General features: G+C 42.5%; 1 protein-coding gene across 1 annotated transcript in view; it reads left to right on the top strand.

Moving 5' to 3' along the window:
* Nucleotides 1-4,215: 4,215 nt before the first annotated feature.
* The window catches only part of PTH2R (parathyroid hormone 2 receptor), a 1,143,807-nt gene continuing 1,124,453 nt past the window's right edge, over nucleotides 4,216-23,569 (top strand). The window contains exon 1 of the mRNA XM_078683683.1: nucleotides 4,216-4,415. Coding sequence (XP_078539809.1) covers nucleotides 4,341-4,415 — 75 coding nt within the window. The 5' untranslated portion in view covers nucleotides 4,216-4,340. The remainder of the gene's footprint in view (nucleotides 4,416-23,569) is intronic.

Genomic DNA, 23,569 nt, shown 5'->3' with positions numbered 1-23,569 from the left:
GAAAATACCGAGTCGGAAAAAACCGACCCGGTATTTACCGTGTCGGAAATATCCGCCGAAGAATTTGAAACTGACAAACATGTGTGCCTGTGAACCAATCAGGTACTTCAACCACACCCAAAATCCAAGCCACAGGGGAACTAACCAATCAGATCCAAGCACCACACCCCAGTACCTGGGCCAGGCCACGCCCATGCAGGTGCAGAAACAAACAGTCAGGAGAGCAGGAGGACAGAGTGTGGAGCAGCCTTTCCTGAGACAAAGTACACAGCAAGATGGAGAGCCAGGAGGCACAGAGAGATGCTGCAGAGCGCAAAAGGAAGCAGAAGTTCAGCCAGGAGGAACTGCAGGTGCTGATTTCGGAGATTGTCAGACATTATGGCAAAATTTTTGGCAAGCAAACTCTGCATGTTGCAGAATCCATCAAACGCAGCACCTGGTTGGACATACAAGGCAAGGTAAATGCCATTGGTGTCACCCACCGTGACCTAGAAGACCTAAAAAAACGGTGGTATGACATCCGCATAATAACCTAAAAAAAGCTTGCTGCCCACCGCAAGGAAAGTGCTGCTACAGGAGGAGGAAGAAACAGAGCCCCCAGACTCACCGACATCGAGGAGATGGTCGCATCCACCCTTGAGAAGGAATGTATCCACGGAATTGGAGACGCGGACAGCTCAGCAAGAGGAGCAAAGAAACCAGGTAAGATGCAAGAACATTATCATTTACCCTTTAACCTATTCCCCTCACAGGACAAATCAGACTCCACAACAGGTTTAACTAATGTCCTGCAATGCATCCTGGGAATTGTAGTCATGTGTAGATACCTCAGAGCAGTCAGCGTGCATTGCAGCAAGGGGAGCAACAGACAAGTAGCATAGGCAAATGAGAGACAGGCAAAAGTGCTATAGAAGTGTATTTTATCTCATGACACAGGTGAACAACATTACTGACACAATGTCCATGTCTGTCCACAGGAGAGTCAAAGCGCAGCACAGCTGAGGTCAGAGAGAAGAGGAGGGAAGGGGCCGGACCTAGCACATCTCACGGAGGGCAGGACCAAGAGCAGGCAGCCCCGATACCTGAGGAGGCAACTGCAGAAAATCCACAATCCCCTCTCCTATTCGGTAGTCAGGACACAGGAGCGGCAGAACAATCACCCACCCCCACATCACCATCCCCAGTGCTGGGAAGAGTCAGGAGCCATGATGTGCCCCCTCGCAGAATACTGCAAACATCATCGGAGGAGGAGGAGGTGGAGGGTGACACACAGGACAGAGGCAACACCGAGCAGCAGCCCAGTCCCAGAGTCACGCGGGCCAGTGTCCGAGGGCGACGGCCACGGGAGGTAGAGGATGTGCGGCAAGTCCAAGGTGTCTTCTGCGGACTGGAGGCCACCATGGTGAAGGTGCAGCGCCTGCAGGCGAAAGCAATGATGGGGGTTCAGAGGCACGCACGCACAACAAATAATAAACTGGAAGCAGTAGGCAAGGGCATAGGGGAAATGGCAGAAAGCATGCAATCCATGGCGTCAGGAATATCAGATATTACACAGTGCATGACTGTCCTGTGTGACAAATTGGACAGGGACCATTTGGAGAGACGCAAGGCCCGTGTGGATGTGCGCCAGCAAACCAAGGCCCTGAACAGGTTTGCAACTGCTACCACTGTGCTGTGCAGACGGTCAGTCACGATGCAGGATGCCATAGTGCAGTGCTGCAACAATTTAAGTGAAGGTATGGCCAGGATGACCTCTGCTATGGAGCTGGTGCTCGCGCATCAGACAGGCACTGGAGGCGACACTTGTGCTGCCGAAAGCGAGGGGTCCACCAGCAGGAGTGGTGCAAGCACTCCTGTGCATGACTTACGGAGGAGTGGCAGGCGTGGGGGAAGTGTGACAGGCCAGCGTGAGGACATTGATTCACAGCCACAGCAGCCCCGCCCTGTGGCCCGTGGCCACAAACAATGACTTTGCACTCCACCCAAGGCTGTAGTCACGGTGGTGTTAACCGTGACAACACACTCATGGAGTGTTTGTATTAGTGAGCCCAATGTGAGCTAACAATGCTGTGGCGTAGTGAATATTAAACTACTTACACAAAGTTACATTCATGCCTGTGTCTCTTTACTCACTCAGAAATATTGTTGTGTAACCTCTGCCCGTCTCAGTCTCCCATCTGTAGCTGCTGCCACTGTAGCTTGGGGCTCTGCCACCTCTGGGTCGTCATCAATGTCCTCATGATATGTGAGCTCCACCTCAGTGCCTTGCTTGGTGGCGAGATTATGCAACATTGCACAGGTCGCTATTATTTTGCAGCAGATGATTGGGGTGTACTGCCGTGCACCTCCACTCTTGTGGAGGCAGCGAAACCTGCTCTTTAGGAGTCCAAATGTGCGCTCAACTACGTTTCGTGTGGATCTGTGAGCCACGTTGTATCGCCTTTCACTCCTGGTGGATGGGTTGAGGTAGGGAGTGAGCACAAAGGACCGCAGGGCATATGCACTGTCGCCTAGGGGGAGAAAGATAGACATTAATTGCAAGTACATGAGACGTAGATCTAATGTGAGTGTCAGGGTGTGTCAATGTGATTTACCTAGCAGGTATCCATTTCCAAATTCTCCGGCAAGTAGGCGTGTGTATATTCCACTATTCTGGAATATGTAAGAATCATGGGTACTTCCGGGGAACTTGGCTACGATGTCAGTGATGAGGTTACCTGCATTACATATGACCTGGACGTTGATGGAGTGCGTCGATTTGCGATTCCTGTATATGTGCTCTGTGGCTGCAGGTGGACAGAGTGGGACGTGGGTGCCTTCGATGCAGCCGATCACGTGAGGGAAGTGTGCCAGTTGATAAAAGTCAGTCTTGGTTTTGGCTAATTCTGCCGGTGTAACAATGAATTTAATATAATGCCCCATCCTCTGCATCATGGCGTCAAGAAACCTCCTGAAGAAGCGGGACAGGCAGCCCTGGGACACGCCACCCACTACAGCTATCACACTCTGGTAGCTCCCTGAGGCCAGCAGGTGTAAGCTACATAGCACCTGGACATGAGGTGGGATGGCATGGGCCCTGGGTGTTGGGTGGTCCAGGAGAGGGTGTAGGTCCCTGATCAATTGCTTGATGGTGTCTGGGTGTAGCCTGTACCTCTGCAGTATTTCAGGCTCTGTCAGTTGGAACAGTGTTATCCTCTGCCTGTACACTTGTTCCTCCCTTAGCCATTCTCTCTGTCCTGCTGCCTGTAGTCTCTGCCGTCTTGCTATGATGTAAAAAGCCGCCATCATGGGTCCTGAGGTGCATTTTGGGACTTTTTTTATAGCCCTCCCTTGGTTACCACCTGCTTTCATTGCATGGTAAATACCGACTAAAAAATACCGTTTTTCGGCAAAATCGGTATTTTTGTGCTTACCTACATCTCCAAGGCTGATTTTTACCGTTTCTGATTTACCGAGTCGGAAAATACGAACTCGGTATTTATGTATACGGTAGATTCCGACACGGTAATTTTACCGGGTCATTCTTACCGAGTCGGTATGTTTCCGACTCGGATTTTCAAAAATCGGTAATTAACGGCCTCCTACATCTCATTTCCTCGGTAACGGCCGATTTTACCGGTTTTCGGCCGTTACCACCCGGTAAAAGCCTACCTACATCTGGCCCTTAGATCCTAAAGTTAACTAAACATATACATCTTTGCGGAAACGTTCCTTTTAGACTGCGCTCGCCTTCAGTCAGCCAGTGAAGGCATGTAGAATTGATTCGCTGAAGAGACATCAGCACTGCGTTCAGAGGCTTCTGAGGCGAGAGTGAGCGCTGCCACTGTGGGCTGCATCAAGCACGTCGTCTCGGGGAGCCTGACACGTTGACTCAGCCACCTGAAGCAGGGTGCATCGAAAGAGAGCGCAGACGAAAAACTCAGCTCTGGCGTGGGAGGGGTGGGCGGGAGAGCTCACGCTGCGGCTGCTCTCTCTCTCTCTCTCTTCAGCATCGTCCACACATCGCCATGGATCGGAATAAAACGTGCCAGGTGATGGAAGGCAACGCATTAACGAGAGCGCTGACGGCGAGGAGTGGAAAAGGAGGCTACTTTGCTCTTGTCATTCTCTGTTCTAACCACCACAGGAAGTCAACGGGCTGTCTATTCGGGAGGGAGTACAAGTGAACGCGCTGTGCTCAGCTGTAGTACTGGAAACGGAGAGATTAAAGTTTGTCAGCTGTGGAAACCGCTTTTTCTTCTCAATATCACAAAGACTTGGCTGCTTTTCAGCTGGATATATTGTGTGGAGGAATAAAGGAAGGGAAAATAACGCATTTAAAGTAATCGATTTCATCACCGATGGATCCACATTGGATAATCCTGATTTGCGGTATACTACTGGCAATGAATGATTCTGTCCTGGTCAACGCACAGGTACGGAAATTACTTTAATTCACAATTGCTGCATTTCATTTAACTTCCAAATGTATATGCCCTCTGTCTCCTTCACTTGAAATACCACCATTAGTTTTGTGATTTTGTTTCTTTGTTTTAGAGTGTACTTAACTTTGAATACAAGAGATAAACCTCCTATAATATTCTGTAAATTTTAAAACAAAATGTGAGGGTCTAAGTGGTGGATGGTGATTTTACAGCACAGGCTCTGTTTTTAGTTTCCTTATTTTCTGCCCTCTGCTCGCTTCTTCAATCTGTCTGTCTGTGCTTCTCACTGAGAAGTAGAGAGGGGGAAATGCGCCCTAATGAAAGCAGAGACATTCGCGCAGTAATCTCCTGGTTTGGTATCACAGAAACACCACTAGTTAGAGTGGAGTAGGCCCCGCACACCGCAGGGCGCGAGAGCTACTGCACCTGCTGCATTATTGATAGCACCGCCACCAACACTTCCCCTGGCTTCATCACATGCTTAAATCACCTACCAGTTATTCAGAAGCATTATACATGCCCTCCACATTTAAACATGCTCCTCTGGATGGTGCAGGGGTCGTTTGTGCATATTTCATTAGCAACTGTTAATTATCACAGATGTCGAGAATGAAGTTTCAGCGGAAGTAATCTTTCCAGGAAACAGCAGTATTTTGTGTATGAACTCTGGGAAACTATAATTACAAACATTAGAGAGGGGCGACTGCTGCAAACTAATTTAACTCCAGCGATGTTGTTCAGTGTCCAGGTGCATTTTAACATAATTATGTTAAGCATCAAAGGCAGAAGAGTTCTTTAGAAAGCATAGGTAAAAATCAAGAGACGCAAACAATCATGATATAGTTTGAGGCAAACGGCATTGCTCATCCCGAGCACTGGTTAAATAAATAATAGCAGCATGTTTGAATGTTTATTTACATTGGCTTATCATTAAACCATCTTTAGTTCGCACTTTTAGATAATGTAATGCTTGAAATGACCACCGTAGGGCAGCAACACACTTTTAAATTTAAACAACCTTTCAGTGCAGTTCACACGTTCACACATCGGATTAAATGTGTGAAGTCTTTGACTTGCGCCGCCGCAAAGTGACAAAAGCGGCAGAATGTCTTGAAAGAATATTTATTTTCGAATGCAAAACTTTTTGTTGTGCTGCAGGAGGGCCCTGTATACGGTAAATAGTTCTTTGCACCGCTTTGCGCCACTCTGTATCAAGGGGGCATCACATGGGTGATACTTTAACATTCCAGCCTAAATACCTATTTTCTTTTTCTTTTTTAACCAAAGCCCTCGTTACTGTAATTGTCGGAGAGGGCTAAGGAAGAATCAATAACTGCTCGTCTTGGGAGGCGTAAAATTAGAAAAAAATATTTTTGCGCTCCAAAGAGTAAATACATTGCTTGAGTGCTACAAAAAGTACAGCACACCGCCAATGTCTGAACTTTTTTAAAAATTATCCAAACTTTGGATTTTTTACGGGAAGGGTAAAATAATTACAGTTAAAATAGAAAAACGAGTAAGACATCACACACACACACACACCTTTGCACCAGTGCAGGGGTAGAGAGTAGCAGCAGGCCATATATATTAAATATGACTCTAAGCTCCTCTCTCCCACTACACGCAATATAGTGCAGCACATTTGAAATCTGCCCAAACTCTTTTACAGTACACCACCAAAAGAAATGTTGGGTGGGCATGCTTGTTGTTACTATGTATGCTGAAACATGCGCATACACCAAGCAAATCTTAACTCATTCATTGCTCTGAAAAGTTTTCATTGGGGTTTCCTTCAAAGAGTGGCCTGATTTTAAACTTTAAAAGTAATGCATGAGGCCGTATTCACAAATACGTTTTGCATTTCTTAAAGGCTGAATTGCAATTTCAGCCCACAAAGAAACAGTCTTTTCATATGTACAAAGACCAAAATCTGGTCGCAATTTGTGATTTCGAGCCAGTAGAAATTGCTAATTGTACAGCGATTTAGGAAACGCAAATATAGATTACCTAGTTGCAATTCCTAAAGCACATGCACAAAGCATTTCCTAAATGTGGATTGGGCATTTAGGAAGTGCTATTAACTTTGACTCTAAACCAATGCATGTACAAAATTAAACGAGCATTTGCAATGCAATAGGTCTCGCATTCGTGAAAATGTGAGCTATTGGTGTTGCAAATGTTAATGTTTTTTTTGTTTAAAATTATGCCAGCAGCGTACATAATCAGTAAGAAATGACTACACCCGAAGAGACTATTTCGTATGGGTTTAAGGAAACTGACTGTTGTGAACGATGTGGGGAGGCGGAGGCAGGCTTCTTGCATGTGGCATGGTTGTGCCCCACAGTAGCTGACTTTTGGAAACAGATCTTCCACACACTAACTGCTATCACCAAACAATCAATGTCCCCAGGCCCTCTACTAGCGCTCCTGGGATACACAAAGCCTTTCAATAAGGGCATCAGGAAACTAGTCTCAATGGGATTAATATTGGCTAAGCGCAGGATAGCGTTGCATTGGATGCGAGGTCCTGTACCCGTGGTAACAGAATGGGAGCAGGATCTGCTCTACTGCAATACTCAGTCAGATGTTTATAATGAGCTGTTGCCCCCCACCCTCCAAAGTTGACCAAAATGTTTCTGGGGTCTATACACGCAACACCTAGCATCTAAACAAGCCAAAAACACAGATAATGAATAGTAGTACGCTGTGAATCTAGTCCCCTTGATAACATACGCAATATAGTCACTGCATCAACTTTGAACACGTCAGTTGTTTACCAAATGTGACTTCTGATTGTAACAAGGTTGACAGGTTGCACAGGCTGCAGCATCGAGACGTCAGAGCATAATGTTCCCCCTTTGTTTTTGTGTCGTCAATGATTTGCCTGTACTTGAAGTGAAGAACCAACACTACTGTGCAATATGCTAATAGTTGTGGCTGACTAATCGACTGACTCATGTAGGTTGTTTATCTTGTACCGTGCATTCATGTGAACTAGTTTACAAAACCTAATAAAGAAAATAAAAAATAAAAATAAAAAAAGTAAGAAATTCCACATGAAGGAAAGAGTGTAGTACCACAGGTTTTTACTAAGTGTCTGGGACTCCTAGTAACAGTCTGTCAGACTGCACCCTTTCCTTATGACATAATATTGTAATGCCATTACCATGAGCCTTAAGAAACGAGCGTGAGGGTTTTAATCATTTGTAGCCTTTACAATAAAAAAATAAATTCCACAAAAGAAGGAAAAGTGCTCACACTCCTTCCTTGAACCACATAGTAATGGAATTCCTATATTATGTCTTAAGGAAAGGGTGCAGTCCCACAGGCTGTTACTAAGGGCACCTAGCAACGACGTGTGGTACTGCACCCTTTCCTTAAGACCTAATATAGGAATTCTATTACCATGAGGCTTAAGGAACTAGCACAAGTTGTTTTTTCCTTTTTGAAGTGGAATTCCTGTTCTTCCCACAAAAGCTACAAAAGCCTAAAAAAAGGCACAGAAATGCTCACACTTGTTCCTTAAGTCTCGTGGTAATGGAATTCCTATATAGGGTCTTAAGGAAATGTTGCAGTGCCACAGGCTGTTAATAGTGATTGTCTACTCTTTAGGAATCGTTATTAGGAAATTGCTAGTTTGGTACATACCATTTTGCATTTCGTAAATATCGATTCCTATGAAATTGCTATTTAAAAAATGCAAAATACAAATCTCGAACATCTGGCCTATAATCCGCTGCATGGTAAAAAATATGGATAACTTTTTTAAACTATAGAGAGGCCCACTCCTTTACAAACTATATTTAACACATGGAAACGTGCACGTAAGCAGATCACTTGATTTTATATTTCAGAAGTTGCTTGAAGCACTGATGGGTGATCGAAACCTATCTCACTATAAAACAATGTGTTAACTGTCTATCTGCTTTGAATTTTGGCTCTACAATAAGCAGTTTAGCTTAAAGATGTAAACAACGTTCCTCGGACATTCAGTTTGTAATAAAAGTGCAGGTGTCTCACATTGAATGACAAAAGAGCCAGCAACAGAAAGCAACCTGCACTGAGTGTCAAATGAAAAGCAGTGTTGCGTTGAAGGCGTTTGCTATTGTCCACAACAATATGTACGACTACCACCCTGCATTCTTCATACCTGCTCAGTGCTCGTCCATGGTATGTTCAGATGAGCATCTCCCAGTTATGCACCAGGAGCAGTGGCACCCTGATCCACGGGATCGAGGGGGCCATTGCACTAATATTATTGTTTGAAGTAGAGCCCCTGGAACCTCTTCCTAATATCTAGCTTTTTTCTGCTTTCAGAACTGACTCATTCTTAGATTTGCCCTGACATTGCTATTTCCATGTATATCAATAGACAGAGGAGCTCTTATTATGTTCATTGCTCAAGTTTTTTTAAATGAAATATTCAATGAGATAGCCCTGGTAAGAAAGTTAAGGTTGTGTGGTTGCTTTACTAACTAAGGAGGTAAAATGAGGGCCTATATTTCCGAAAGGACCGTTTCCTAATGAAAATAGTGTCATTCTTTACAACATTGTATTAGCTTTCCATTTAATTTGCTTGTGCCTGATTTAAACACTATACTAACTTTTGCTCTTTAATTGCAAGATGATCCCCAGACCATTCACTGAAAAAAACGAAGGTTAAAGTGATATTATAGTTCGGTATTAAAATAAGGAAAATACAAAAAGAAAAAAAGAAAAATGCTCGGAAAATTTAAAAGTTATCGTTTACTGAGCTAGCTATAAATAATTTGCATCATCATGATTGATGATATAACTTATGCTATTTCAATGGTCTCAACTTACCTGTATACCCTAGGCTGTATATAACTGAGGAGTTATTACTGATGTCATCAGTAATGCCATTAATAATATTTCAGTAAATACTTTATTTCGGTTAATGTCCTTAAAAGCAAGATAAAATAAAAGTCACATTGAATTAATAAACAAAAACTTCAATAAATAGATTCAAAGCTAAATGTTCCAAAGGCACTAAACCGTAATAAAAGATATTTCATTTGTAGGTGTAAATACAATCTGAATAAAAACTTTCACACTTTAAAACATAAATTTGAGGGCAATGTTATATAAATTCAAATTTTGTAACCTGTAAATCTATTCTTCTATAATTATGTTTGGGGGTTTGCCAGGTGATGGTGTGTAACTGTAGCACAATTTTTGTTATATTCAACTTTTTAATCTCAGCGATTGAGTTCTAGTGTTTGCGTAAATATCCTAGGGCCATATGTATCATTGAAATTCGCATTCGCAAAGGCCGAAATTCGCAGAATGTCGGCCTTTGCGAATGCGAATTCGCAAAATGATATGTATGAAGGAAATCCCGATGCAAAATAAGGAATTGCAAAATTTGCGATTCCTTATTTTGCGATTGCATTTAAGGAATTGCAAATTTTGCGATTCCTTAAATGCAATGTAAGAAGGCAAAATAATTGCTAATGGCCTTAAGGAATCGCAAATTACCACCAACTTCTAGTTGGTGGTAAGTTGCGAATTCCTTGAAAAATGCAAATTTTTGCATTTTTCAAAGTGCCATGTGATGCACATACATGCCCTTGGGGCATGTATGTGCACCACATGTGCACCTATGCTTATTTCAGGGGTGCAACATGGTGTCCTTTGGACACCCCTGCACCCTTGCAATTATTCTCAATTTGCGATTAGTAAATTGCGAATCGCAAATTGAGAGAAAATTCCCATTCCTTCGTATGGGCCTCCTGGCCCATAGAAATGAATGGGAAAGTATTCTTTAATTGTGAATTCGCAATTTGCGAATTCGCAATTAAGGAATATCAAGAAATTGCTAAATAATTGCATTTTTCTTGATACATACCATTTTGGAATTCTGAAATAGCGATTTCTTAAAAATCGCTATTACAGAATCGCAAAATGGTTCCTTGATACATATGGCCCCTAGTGCGGATGGGCCAAACTGATTCTAGAAATTTGGTTATTGAGAATACCACACAAGACCCTATTTCTGACTTGCAGATGTGCAATGTTTGTTTATATTGGCTTGTTCCAAGGCATCTGCACAAGGGGGAAATTCAGCGTCTTCACCGTTTAGTATATTCGGAGCAAAAAAAGAGTAAGTGGGCATCTGTTTACTGTGCTGTGCCACATACTGAATAAACAGCACTCACGCCTTGGTGGGATCTCCATGTGCTGATAAAAACTGCGAGTGACAGATTCCCCAGCCTGAATTTGATGTATGAAGACCTTGTAAATGGCATGTCAATTTAATACAGAAATCTTTCGAACCTTGTTTTGGTACAGTAGAGAATCAGCACGACTGCCACTGGTGGTGGTTTCCAATACCTTCCTCCATTTGTTTGTCCAGAAGGCCCCTCTGAGGAGACAGAGATGCCCTCTGGGCATTGCCAAGGGTCTGGGCCCCCCAGTGCAGTGAGCTATTCCCTGATGTAGCGGAGCCATGGCAAAGTATTAGCACACAGTGTGGTCAAAATAATACACTTCGATCCATTTCTAAAGCATTCCAGCTCTGGGAGCAGCTATAATCTCAGCCAGTATAAAATTGGTTTCAGTCTCACTATAGCATCAATAGGGAATTTGTTTGAATCCACTCTAAAAAACCTGGGGTGTGCCAAGTTGGAGTCTAAGTACGGTTCTCAGAAATTTGCTTTCATCAATACCCAACGGGTTAACATGGCTGTAGCCCCATAGTTCAGAGCCATTGGTAGCCACAGCTTGGGCTCTCCAGATTTCCAACAGTGAGGACATGGGATGAAAAGATGTATTCCAAGCAGAATTCAATGAGGCTGCTGCCTTGTAGTTAAGAAGTAAACTACTCTTGGTGACCTGGCTGTTTCAAGAGATAGTATTGGAGAGGCATATATCCAAATAATCAAGTTTGAGATTGTCTCTACATTGACTCCCCCTAGTATGACGGTTCCTCAAAATTGTCTGTGTGTGGATAGCCATAAATGTGGTTTTGTCAGCATTTATTGATAGCCCATTGGTAGTAAAAAATAAATTGAATCTTTCTACCAATAATTCCAGGCTTTCAGGGTTTTTGACACCAGAAGGGTGTCATCAGCCAATAGTAACGCCGGCACCAATTATACAACTTGAGGTGTCAGCAGTAATGTCATCAATTATGCCATTTAACATGCCATGAGTGATATGATATGTGAGGTCATAAGCAGTGTATGGCAGGGGCACAAGTTAAAGTTAGCTCAGACAAAATAAAAGAACTGGTGAATTTCAGTGGTGTTTTGGTTTTGAATTCGTACTTTCTTTACTTTAGTTCAACACTGAACTATAGCATCATTTTAAACTTTTTTTCATAAATAAATATAAAAAAACAATAATGGGCCTCATTAAGATGTAATTCGTACTTGCATCCAAGCGAGACAGTTGCAAAATGGAACCGCCCGACTATAGGTTGGCAGTTCATTCCACAGGATTTGAATGTGACCACACTATGGGCGGTCAGAATCATACAATTTACAATTGTAGCTTGTGCAGCAGGTGGAAAAGGCCGCAGCCAAGCTACAATTGCAAAATTGATGTTTTACAACATCCCTGCACCGTGTGGCAGGCACCATGTGCAGGGATGTTTAGGGGTGGTGGCCCACAGGCCTTATAACAAAGGCTGTCGGGCCATGGGAACCCTACTAGGGGCCCCCAATGTAATTTTCTGACAACCTTTTCATATGCAGAAAGGCCGACATGGAAAGGCTATGGGAAAGTGGCATCATAATCCCGACCTCCACAGTTATTATGGGAGTATGTGTCATTTTGACTCTCCGATGTGCTCCTTGAGCCTGTTGGAATCTCAGAGTAATCCCCCTATGGGTTTCCCTCTGACTGCCGGTATTGAATTACGGCGGTCAGAGGGAAACCATGATTGTTTGTCAAAAAGCCTCCAACAATCTGTCCGATGGATTTTTGCCGACATAGAAATTGGGCCTAGTGTTTTTAAAGGATGTTTTAGAAATTTTTGTCCATGGCCAGCAACATATAATGCGTTTTGGCACCCAAGCAGTCCTGCTCACATCGAAGGCACATCAAAATGACACCCATCATGTGCTCGACTAATATCAGCAAAGGACTACATAAAGCAGGTATAAAGTGCCACAATCTTGGAATGGAGAAGCTATGAGTATTGAACATCACAGCTATACAAAACTAGTGTTGACATTGGTTGTTGGGCACACACAGTCATTAATATTTTGACACATATATATTTTCAAATCTGTAGACCCCCTAATGACAATTGTTTATGCCATCACTGAAGTCATTTTGAAGTAGACAGCAATTATCAGTGTGCACCCCATTTATATAGTCCTAGTGGACACTTTGTTCTTTTATCTTCTTAAACAACAAAACACAAAGAAAAAAAAATTCACATCAATACTAACTCAGTAGTCTGCACACTAGTATTGGTTCACTGCAAGTTCATGCAGTAATATTTGTTCCAACCACATCGCAATTTATCCTTTATTGCTAAATATACCAGTATTTATATACAAATAAAGGAGTATTAAATATACATTTTAAACACAAGTTAATATAGTCCGCAGTCATATGTCTGGCTTTAATGGTATGTTTATCTTGTGAATGCATTTATGTCAAATTGTATGTTCCAGTTGTATCCTAAAGTCCAAGTAGCCAACTTACTATCAATAAGGAAGCGGGGCTGTGTTTTATGAAGAACCCCTAATTAATACAATGCTGGAGATTAAGCTTGTATGTGTCCCATATGCTTTCAGAGGAACTTTAACCCATATGTCTTTCCAAAACTGTTTGTGCTTCCTAAGAGCTAAAATTCTCATAGCTGTGATGTGGTTCACTTCTTGCAGTGTTCAGTGTTCCAAAGAAGAAAAGGGTAAAGTGTTGAACTTGATATCCAATGCCTCTCTTGTCGCTGGTATGAGAGTCACTTCCTCCTCTCCTGTGTAAAAAAACAGAAAAATCTAGATTAAAACATATTTACAACACAGAGTCAGAAGTCACAGGAATCAAAACTTAGATTACTGCTCCATCCCCTAGGTGCATAGTCATCTCTTCCTATGTGTTCAAACTTCTGGGGATTCTATCTTTAAGTCTATTATATACATCGATTCTCTCATTCTAAGAAGAAGAATTTGGTGACCACCTCTGTCTGTTTAACCACTTGGCCGCGGCGGTAATTCCACCACGGCCATCGGGGGGAGAGGAGGGGGTGCGCGGCGCCGCCATGCTCGTGATGGAACCACTCCGTTAGGAGCCACGGGCGCCCTGTGCTAATGACGGAGTGGTTCCGTCGCGGCCCCGTCTGCTCATCAATTCAGCCGCACAGGCGCTCTACCACTCTGTCATTAGCACAGCGCGCCCGTGGCTCGCGACGGAGTGGTTCCGTCACGAGCCCGGAGCGGGTCAATCTGTTAAATAGCAAAATAGCCCAGAAGGGCCATATTCCAAAAGTGTATTTCTATGAAGTGAATAGGAGTTGGATAATGCAATTCAAGGTTATCTCTCCTCTCATATATTCTTATATCCTCTTCTATACTTGATGCACTGAACTGCCTACATATTTCTTCCCAGACAGGCACATGAGTGCATAAAGACATAGCTAGAGCTGCTTGTGAGGTACTGGCCTATCTCTTTTTGCTTTTTTTCTGGAAGGGAATGGATATTCCTTGACAGGTTTATTGTATTTACAGTCCTTGCATTCATTGACTTTAATGCAACCTAGCTTGGAATTCTTAGTAACACTGATGTCACTGTGTTCAAGTATGTTCCTCAGAGAGTGACTTTTATGGTAGGTTATCCAAGGTCCGTAGCTGATCACTGTATTTAAAAGCGGTCACATTTGAGGACTTTCCAGTGTTTCTTCATTAAACCCTCCAAGTCCCTTGATTGCCTATTGAATGGCGTGATGAGTCTATTCTTATTGTCCTTGTCGTCTTCCTTCTGTGTGGTTCTTCATACAGTGTTTCTTCTCTTTTCTCCTCTACCACCTTTTGGACAGCCCTATTGAGAATCAACCTTGAAAACCCCTTCTCCTGAAATCTAGAAAGCGTGTTAGTGCTCACAAAAATTCAATTTGGTACTGCAATTTCAGTTAACTCTCAGCAACTCCACATATGGGGTATTCCATTTTATCGATTCAGGGTGTCTGATCAGGGCAAGCAGTAGGTTATTACCTACTGTTGGTTTTTGATAGCGTGTGGTACTCAGTATGTTATCTTGTACCCTGACCATGATGTCTAAGACGACTATCTGGTATCTGCTGATCTTTAAAGTTAAGTCTAGTTTCAAGGTTTTCCTTTTCAATTTCTCAACACATTTCCCTACTGATCATGAGGAACCCTTCTATAGGATAAAGAGATAACCTATGAATCTCAAAAGGGGTCCCCCCTAGCCTGTTAATAGTCAGGGAATGGATCTGCGTGCCCACCTCCCAGTAAATGCATACCGTACCAGGGTATGGCTTCTCTGGGTCCTTTAAACGCTTAGGGAGGGAGGTTCATGGCCCCTCCCCAATAATACAACAGTTGAAGTCTGGTGGTGTCCCTAGAATGGAACAGACACCACCAAGCTTTTGCTTTAATGTTGTGGGGAGCTGTATGGAGTGTAGCAGGATCCTAGCTACATCCACAAAATGTGCAAGTCTTCTGGGTCCTTAAATCCATGACCACAGAAGACCTTATCAAAGCACTCCTACCTGCAACTCTGTTATTCAACTCAAGTCCTTAGTCCCCTTGTGGTTGGACTTGAGCTTGCAGTTTGTAGCTTGACAAATGTTTACTAAAGACTCAAAGACTATTTGAATGTTTTAAAATGTAGCTTTGTTAATTTTTTAATGACAATCTTTTTTTTAAACATTTAACTGTGTGAATTAATAAAATATATTTTTAATTATAGTTTTTGGTTTGTTTTTTGTCAAACACAGAACATGTGCTTTACATATGTTGAAATCCTGACCACTCCATAAAGCAAATAGGCCTACTTTTTCAGTTTTGTGTTCTGACACATTCATAAAGTCAGTTGCTCTGCCTTAATTAAAATGACAACCTTTTATTTATCATGCATGCCCAAGTGGGCTTGGGCACGAGCAGGGTCCCGGCACTTTGCATGGATCAAATCCAACCCCACACTGGAGACAGCTGGAGGCCATGAGTGTCATGGGGTGGAATTCTTTCCGGCTATACAATGTTACTTCACATTAAAATGAAATCCTTAAAAATTCACTGATAAAGCTAAAGGTTAAAGGAATGTTGTGGTTAGGTCCAAATGTCAGTAGAAAAATAGAATTTTAAGTGATCAACATTACTTAAAATCACTAATTATAGTCATCTCGGAAACTAAAATTCATCCCTAAAGTAAACATAACTCGCACTCTCACCACTTTCTTTTTAATGAAATTCCAGTTTAAGTCTGTTATAAGTTTAAAAGACCTTTACACTTAATGACCATGAGTTTGAGGTTTTTTTATGCTTCCAATCGGAGTAGCTAACTGTTAATAAGAGTGGTCACTGTTAATAAAAGTGGTCTAATGACATGCTGCCAGTATTTGCAAATCAAATTTTTCATTAAAATTCTATTATGGCCACCTTTCAGTGTCGGAAGGCATTAGTTTAAAAGACAGTGGTGTTCAGCTCCTTTGCCAGTTTAGTTCACTCACTTTTAATTGTACTGTGCTTCTGACCTACAACCAGTGTTTGAAGCCATGGGGAGGGACTGTTAAGTTATATCCTATTATTTGTGACCGGTGCTAATTATCGAGCTTTTTATATCGAATGGACATAATATCGACTAAAAAATATAGAATGGACATAATATCGAATGGACAGAATATAGTTGTTAAAAATATCGAATAGAAGGTAAGTAATATCGATTTTTAAAATATAGAAAGTCAAAATATCGATGTAAGTAATATCGAGTTTTAAAATATAGAAAGTTAAAATATCGAAGTAAGTAATATCGATTTTTAAAATATATAAAGATAAAATATCGAAATATATAATATAGATATTAAAATATAAAAAAATATATCAAATTTTTAATAATATCTAATTTTTTAAAGTGTTTTTTCTGTTATTTAATTTTTGCGTAATCTAATTCTGTAGCGGTTTGTGGGTTTATAGGGGAATAGGGTGGGAAGTAATTTAATTGTAAATAATTAAAAATGTTAATTTATTTATTGGTATTTATTTTGAATTAATTGTTAATTATTTTTTAATTGGTAATTAATTAATTTTTAATTGGTAATTAATTAATGTTTAATTGGTAATTAATTTTTGATTGGTAATGTATTTTTATTAATTGACTAATTGATAATTATGTCAATTTAATTAATTTATTTTCCGTAGCGGGTTGTGGGTGTATAGGGGAATAGGGTGGGAAGTAATTTAATTGTAATTAATTAAATATGTTAATTATTTTATTGGTATTGATTTTGAATTGTTATTTAATTATTAAGTATTTAATTTTTAATTGGTAATTTAATTTTCTTAATTGATTATTTGATAATTAAGTTAATTTTAATAATTTATTTTGTGTATTGGGCTGTGGGTTTTTAGGGCAATAGGGGGGAAGTAATTTAATTGTAATTAAGTAAATCATTTTTATTTGTTAATTTGTATTTATTTTTAATATATTAATTAATGGTCATTAATTTGTATTAATAGGTAATTAATTGTATTTTTTAATTTGTATTTTCAATTGATTCATTATTATATAATATTAAATTGGTAATTTATTTTAATTAATATTTTCTTGGTATTGATATTTAATTTATTTTTATTAATATATTAAATCTTTACTTTCCCAACTGTTGCACTCACTGGAGTGGGAATAGTAGTTGTTACCCATACGCTATCCAACGCTTTCCTTACTGTTGCACTCTATGCTAAAACCACCAAAATGTGTTTTCTAAGGTACAGGTTAGGACTGCTACCGTGCATTCAGCACTTTCCACACTGGTTAAAAGAGAAAGCAGGCTCGTTCTGTCGGCTTTGCTGCGTTATGCAGGAGGATATGCTGCACCTGATATGCTCCTGCGAGAAGTTGCGGGACGAACGGAAACACCTGCTGAAGCGCCACTTTATCCGCTATGGGATACGCACACGAAGGAATGCAGTTCTTACCTGTTTTTCATCTCAGGATCCCCAGCTGAGCTGCAGCTTTGTGAAATTCATGAAGGCAGTGGAAAACAAAATGCCTAAAATTGATTTTTAAACTGCTTCTAAAATAAAACTGCACTCACTGCCAAAGCACTTTTTAGCATGTAAAATGAAAGCACATGAGACTATATTACAGAAGCCATGTCTGCGCTATGCCGTTTTTTTTAACATACACGTCGTTTTAAACAATTCTTTTATTCTGTTTTTGTATTGCAATGGTTTTAATTAACTATGCTAACAAAATATTTACTTACTTACTTACTGTTGCACTCTCTAGAGTGGGAATAGTAATTTTTACCCCTACGCTATCCAACGCCTTCCCTCTGTAGCACTGTATGGAGTTGGAATAGTAATTTTTACCCCTACGCTATCCAACGCTTTCCCTCGGTTGCACTCTCTGTAGTGGGAATAGTATTTTTAACCCCTATGCTATCCAACGCTTTCCCTACTGTTGCACTCTCTGGAGTGGGAATAGTAATTTTTACCCCTACGCTATCCAACGCTTCCCCTACTGTTGCACTCTCTGTAGTGGGAAAGTATTTTTAACCCCTATGCTATCCAACGCTTTCTCTACTGTTGCACTCTCTGGAGTGGGAATAGTAATTTTTACCCTCCCGCTATCCAAAGCTTTCCCTACTGTTGCACTCTCTGGAGTGGCAATAGTAATGTTTACCCCTACGCTATCCAACGCTTTCCCTACTGTTGCACTCTTTGGAGTGGGAATAGTAAATTTTACCCTGCCGCTATCCAACGCTTTCCGTACTGTTGCACTCTCTGGAGTTGGAATAGTAATTTTTACCCCTACGCTATCTAACGCTTTCCCCACTGTTGCACTCTCTGGAGTGGGAATAGTAATTTTTACCCCTACGCTATCCAACGCTTTCCCTACTGTTGCACTCTCTGCAGTGGGAATAGTAATTTTTACCCCTACGCTATCCAACGCTTTCCCTACTGTTGCACTCTCTGGAGTGGGAATAGTAATTTTTACCCCTACGCTATCCAACGCTTTCCCTACTGTTGCACTCTCTGGAGGTGGAATAGTAATGTTTACCCTCCTGCTATCCAACGCTCTCCCTACTGTTGCACTCTCTGGAGTGGGAATAGTAATTTTTACCCCTACGCTATCCAACGCTTTCCATACTGTTGCACTCTCTGGAGTTGGAATAGTAGTTTTTACCCTTACGCTATCCAACACTTTCCCTACTGTTGCACTCTCTGGAGTGGGAATAGTAATTTTTACCCCTACGCTATCCAACGCTTTCCCTACTGTTGCACTCTCTGCAGTGGGAATAGTAATTTTTACCCCTACGCTATCCAACGCTTTCCCTACTGTTGCACTCTCTGGAGTGGGAATAGTAATTTTTACCCCTACGCTATCCAACGCTTTCCCTACTGTTGCACTCTCTGGAGGTGGAATAGTAATGTTTACCCTCCCGCTATCCAACGCTCTCCCTACTGTTGCACTCTCTGGAGTGGGAATAGTAATTTTTACCCCTACGCTATCCAACGCTTTCCATACTGTTGCACTCTCTGGAGTTGGAATAGTAGTTTTTACCCTTACGCTATCCAACGCTTTCCCTACTGTTGCACTCTCTGGAGTGGGAATAGTAATTTTTACCCCTACGCTATCCAACGCTTTCCCTACTGTTGCACTCACTGGAGTGGTAACAGTAAATTGTACCCTTTCCGCTATCCTACGGTAAAAATATTGTAATTTTTTATTAATATTACGTTTATAATATATATATATATATATATATATATATATATATATATATATATATATATATTAACAAATCAATTTGTATGTTTTTTTTACTTACATTAATTATTTATTAATTTTAAGGTTAATTAAGTATTTTTTTTTATTAATTTAAAGCATTTATAAAAATTCGATATTTTGACTAACTATATTTTACATCAATATTTTTGATTCAATATTTTTGTACTTACCTGTTTGGAGATAGGAGGTCGATATTTTGTTATCCTATATTTTTACCTCGATATTTTTGTTCTTTTATCTTCTTAAACAACAAAACACAAAGAAAAAAAAATTCACATCAATACTAACTCAGTAGTCTGCACACTAGTATTGGTTCACTGCAAGTTCATGCAGTAATATTTGTTCCAACCACATCGCAATTTATCCTTTATTGCTAAATATACCAGTATTTATATACAAATAAAGGAGTATTAAATATACATTTTAAACACAAGTTAATATAGTCCGCAGTCATATGTCTGGCTTTAATGGTATGTTTATCTTGTGAATGCATTTATGTCAAATTGTATGTTCCAGTTGTATCCTAAAGTCCAAGTAGCCAACTTACTATCAATAAGGAAGCGGGGTTGTGTTTTATGAAGAACCCCTAATTAATACAATGCTGGAGATTAAGCTTGTATGTGTCCCATATGCTTTCAGAGGAACTTTAACCCATATGTCTTTCCAAAACTGTTTGTGCTTCCTAAGAGCTAAAATGCTCATAGCTGTGATGTGGTTCACTTCTTGCAGTGTTCAGTGTTCCAAAGAAGAAAAGGGTAAAGTGTTGAACTTGATATCCAATGCCTCTCTTGTCGCTGGTATGAGAGTCACTTCCTCCTCTCCTGTGTAAAAAAACAGAAAAATCTAGATTAAAACATATTTACAACACAGAGTCAGAAGTCACAGGAATCAAAACTTAGATTACTGCTCCATCCCCTAGGTGCATAGTCATCTCTTCCTATGTGTTCAAACTTCTGGGGATTCTATCTTTAAGTCTATTATATACATCGATTCTCTCATTCTAAGAAGAAGAATTTGGTGACCACCTCTGTCTGTTTAACCACTTGGCCGCGGCGGTAATTCCACCACGGCCATCGGGGGGAGAGGAGGGGGTGCGCGGCGCCGCCATGCTCGTGATGGAACCACTCCGTTAGGAGCCACGGGCGCCCTGTGCTAATGACGGAGTGGTTCCGTCGCGGCCCCGTCTGCTCATCAATTCAGCCGCACAGGCGCTCTACCACTCTGTCATTAGCACAGCGCGCCCGTGGCTCGCGACGGAGTGGTTCCGTCACGAGCCCGGAGCGGGTCAATCTGTTAAATAGCAAAATAGCCCAGAAGGGCCATATTCCAAAAATGTATTTCTTTTTTTTTTTTTTTTTTTTTTTTTTAAAACCTTTATTTGAGCAAGCAGAAATGTACAAGGATGGGCCTACAACCACACGGGCCAGCCGCTAAAAAGGAGTAGAAACATATCACATATGCCCGCAGAGGTAACCGTCAATCAACAATGCAATACTCCACATTATATACAGGACCAAAACAGGTTTTATATCTATGAAAGAACAAACATACAAAAAGGCGAGAGTGTATCACTGAAGGTCAGCCCAAGGGGCGCAAGGGGGGGACAGCAGCGGAGGTGCAGTAGTAATATCCTAAGCACTAAGGAGTATGGAGTGGGGGGGGGGGAGAGGGGCAGAGATCAGGAAGAAGAAGGGGGGAAGAGCCGGAGACACCAGCTCAGTCCCTATATGAAGATTCCGGGAACGCCAGCCTAAGGAGATAGGGTAATCTCGATAGTGTCCACGAGGGGAGGAGTACAAATGTCGCCACGGTATTCGTTCCATTGACCCCACACCTTCACCCATGCCCTGGGTCTACCCCTGGCCACATAGACAGTTTTCTCACGGAACATGGACCAATCCATATTATCCTCCCATTGCGAGAGGGCAGGGGGCCTGGAGGCCCTCCAGAGTTGCGCAATATCTCGCTTCGCAATCATATAGCCCAGGGTGGCCCATCTAGTCTGTGCCACCGAATAGTCCGTGGGCTCCCAAACATTCAAAAGACAGCGACGAGGTTCCGGTCGCAAGGATATCCCCGTCACCACAGTCATCAGATCAAGCACGGCCACCCAATAAGCAGCCACCATCGGGCACTCCCAAAGAATATGCAGGAAAGTAGCACGCAAACCACATCCACGCTTACACAGTCCATCGGAGGAAAAGCCCATCACCATCAGTCGCGGTCCCGTCACGTACACCCGATGAAGGATCTTCAATTGGACCAGACGGAGTCGAGCCGGTATAGCCACCTCCTTCGGAGAGGAGAGGGCCGATTGCCAATCCTCATCATCAAGTTCCAACCCATCTCCCATCCACTGTTCCCGAAGTCGGGCCAATAAGTCAGTCCGATTGTTAATCAACTTTTTATAGATCAGGGAGATAGTGCTATCAGGAAGATGTTCGTCAAGGATACGGTCTTCAAGTGGGGAAGAGTCAGGCGGAATCTCACCAGAAGCAAACACCGAAACCAAAGCGTGCCTGATCTGTAAATAACGAAAGAATTCCCGACTACTCAGGCCGTAGTCAGCCTGGAGGGCCTGAAACGGGCGCACAGAACCCTTAGAATATACATCCCCCACTTTAGAGATCCCAATCAAGTCCCAACGGTCAAAACCCTTGGAAGACCAAAGACCGCCCAGACGTTCTGAAGCATAAAGCGGCGTCGCCAACGTCAAGCGATCCTCCCAGCCCAGGCTCACATTCGCAGCACGCCACACTGTCAAAGCAGTCAAAGTAGGTCCCACAAGATGGCGCCCAGCGGAGCGAGAATAGAGCACTCTATTAAAGTCACCTCCCGGAAGCTGAAGTTTATCCATCTCAAACGCCGGATTACGACCCGGAGAGAACATAGCGTGATTAATAGCGGACAGATGGGAAGCCCAGTAGTATCTCTTAATATCGGGGAGCGCCATGCCCCCATCGTACCACGGGATGGAAAGTTTCGCGAGAGCAATGCGCGGTCGCCCATCCCAAATAAGTTGCCTCTGAAGGCTCTCAATCTCCCGAAAATAGGTCTTGGGGATAGGATCATAATAATTCTGGAGAGCGTAGAGAAACCGCGGTAGTGACATCATCTTAAACAGGGCCGCCCGACCCAGTGGAGACAGGGGAAGTTTGCGCCAGCGGGCAACGTCCAAACGGAGCCTAAGCAACGGGCGAAGGAGATTACGATCAAAACGAAGGGACGGATCCAAGGTAACGAAAACCCCCAAGTATTTGAAACCATCCCGGACCACCTGAAGAGGAAGTCTACTCGGCAACGGAGGCAAGATACCAGATAAAACGTATACACAGGATTTAGACCAGTTGATGACGAGGCCTGAGTTAGCGCCAAAGGACGCAAGAACGTCAAATAAAACAGATAAAGACTTGCGAGGAGAAGTAAGATACAAGAGGATGTCGTCCGCATAAAGCGAGACGCGGTCTTCGAAGTCCGGGGCCCAACGAATACCTTTAAGGGACGGTTCCCAACGGAGCCAGGCCGCCAACGGTTCAAGAGCGAGCGCGAACAACAGAGGGGACAAGGGGCAACCCTGACGGGTACCCCTGCCCAAGGAGAAGGGGGCCGACACTCTACCGTTCACTACAACTTGCGCCAGAGGTTCCGCGTACAACAGCCTAACCCAGCTAATAAACTCGCACCCGAATCCAAATTTCTCAAGTGTCGCCCATAAATAGGGCCACTCCACAGTATCAAAGGCCATGGAGGCATCCAGGGACGCCAAAATGGCCGGTTCAGTCAAAAGCCCCGCCCTCGCCAGCGCGCCGTGGAGGCGACGTAAATTCAGAGCAGTGTTGCGATGCGGGATAAAGCCAGATTGATCCGGATGGACCAACTCCCCAAGAACCGAAAGGAGACGGGTCGCCAAAAGTTTAGCCAACACCTTAGGTTCAACATTTAATAGGGATATGGGCCTGTACGAGGAACAGAGGTCACGCGGTTTACCCTCTTTGGGAATGACGACGATTGTCGCCAGACGCTGATCATAAGGAAGTATGTTCCGCTCACGAGATTCTAGAAACATGGCGCGGAGATACGGCGCCACCTTATCGGGGCGTAATTTGTACAACTCAATAGGCAAACCGTTCGGGCCCAGTGCTTTGCCCGAACGGAGCGATCGAACTGCATTGGCTATCTCATCATTCGTAAAA

This window comes from Lissotriton helveticus, chromosome 3_1 (assembly GCF_964261635.1).
Source record: "Lissotriton helveticus chromosome 3_1, aLisHel1.1, whole genome shotgun sequence".
Classification (NCBI taxonomy): Eukaryota; Metazoa; Chordata; class Amphibia; order Caudata; family Salamandridae; genus Lissotriton; species Lissotriton helveticus.
The sequence above is the reverse complement of the archived record's forward strand: the minus strand, read 5'-3'. Positions and strand labels throughout refer to the sequence as shown.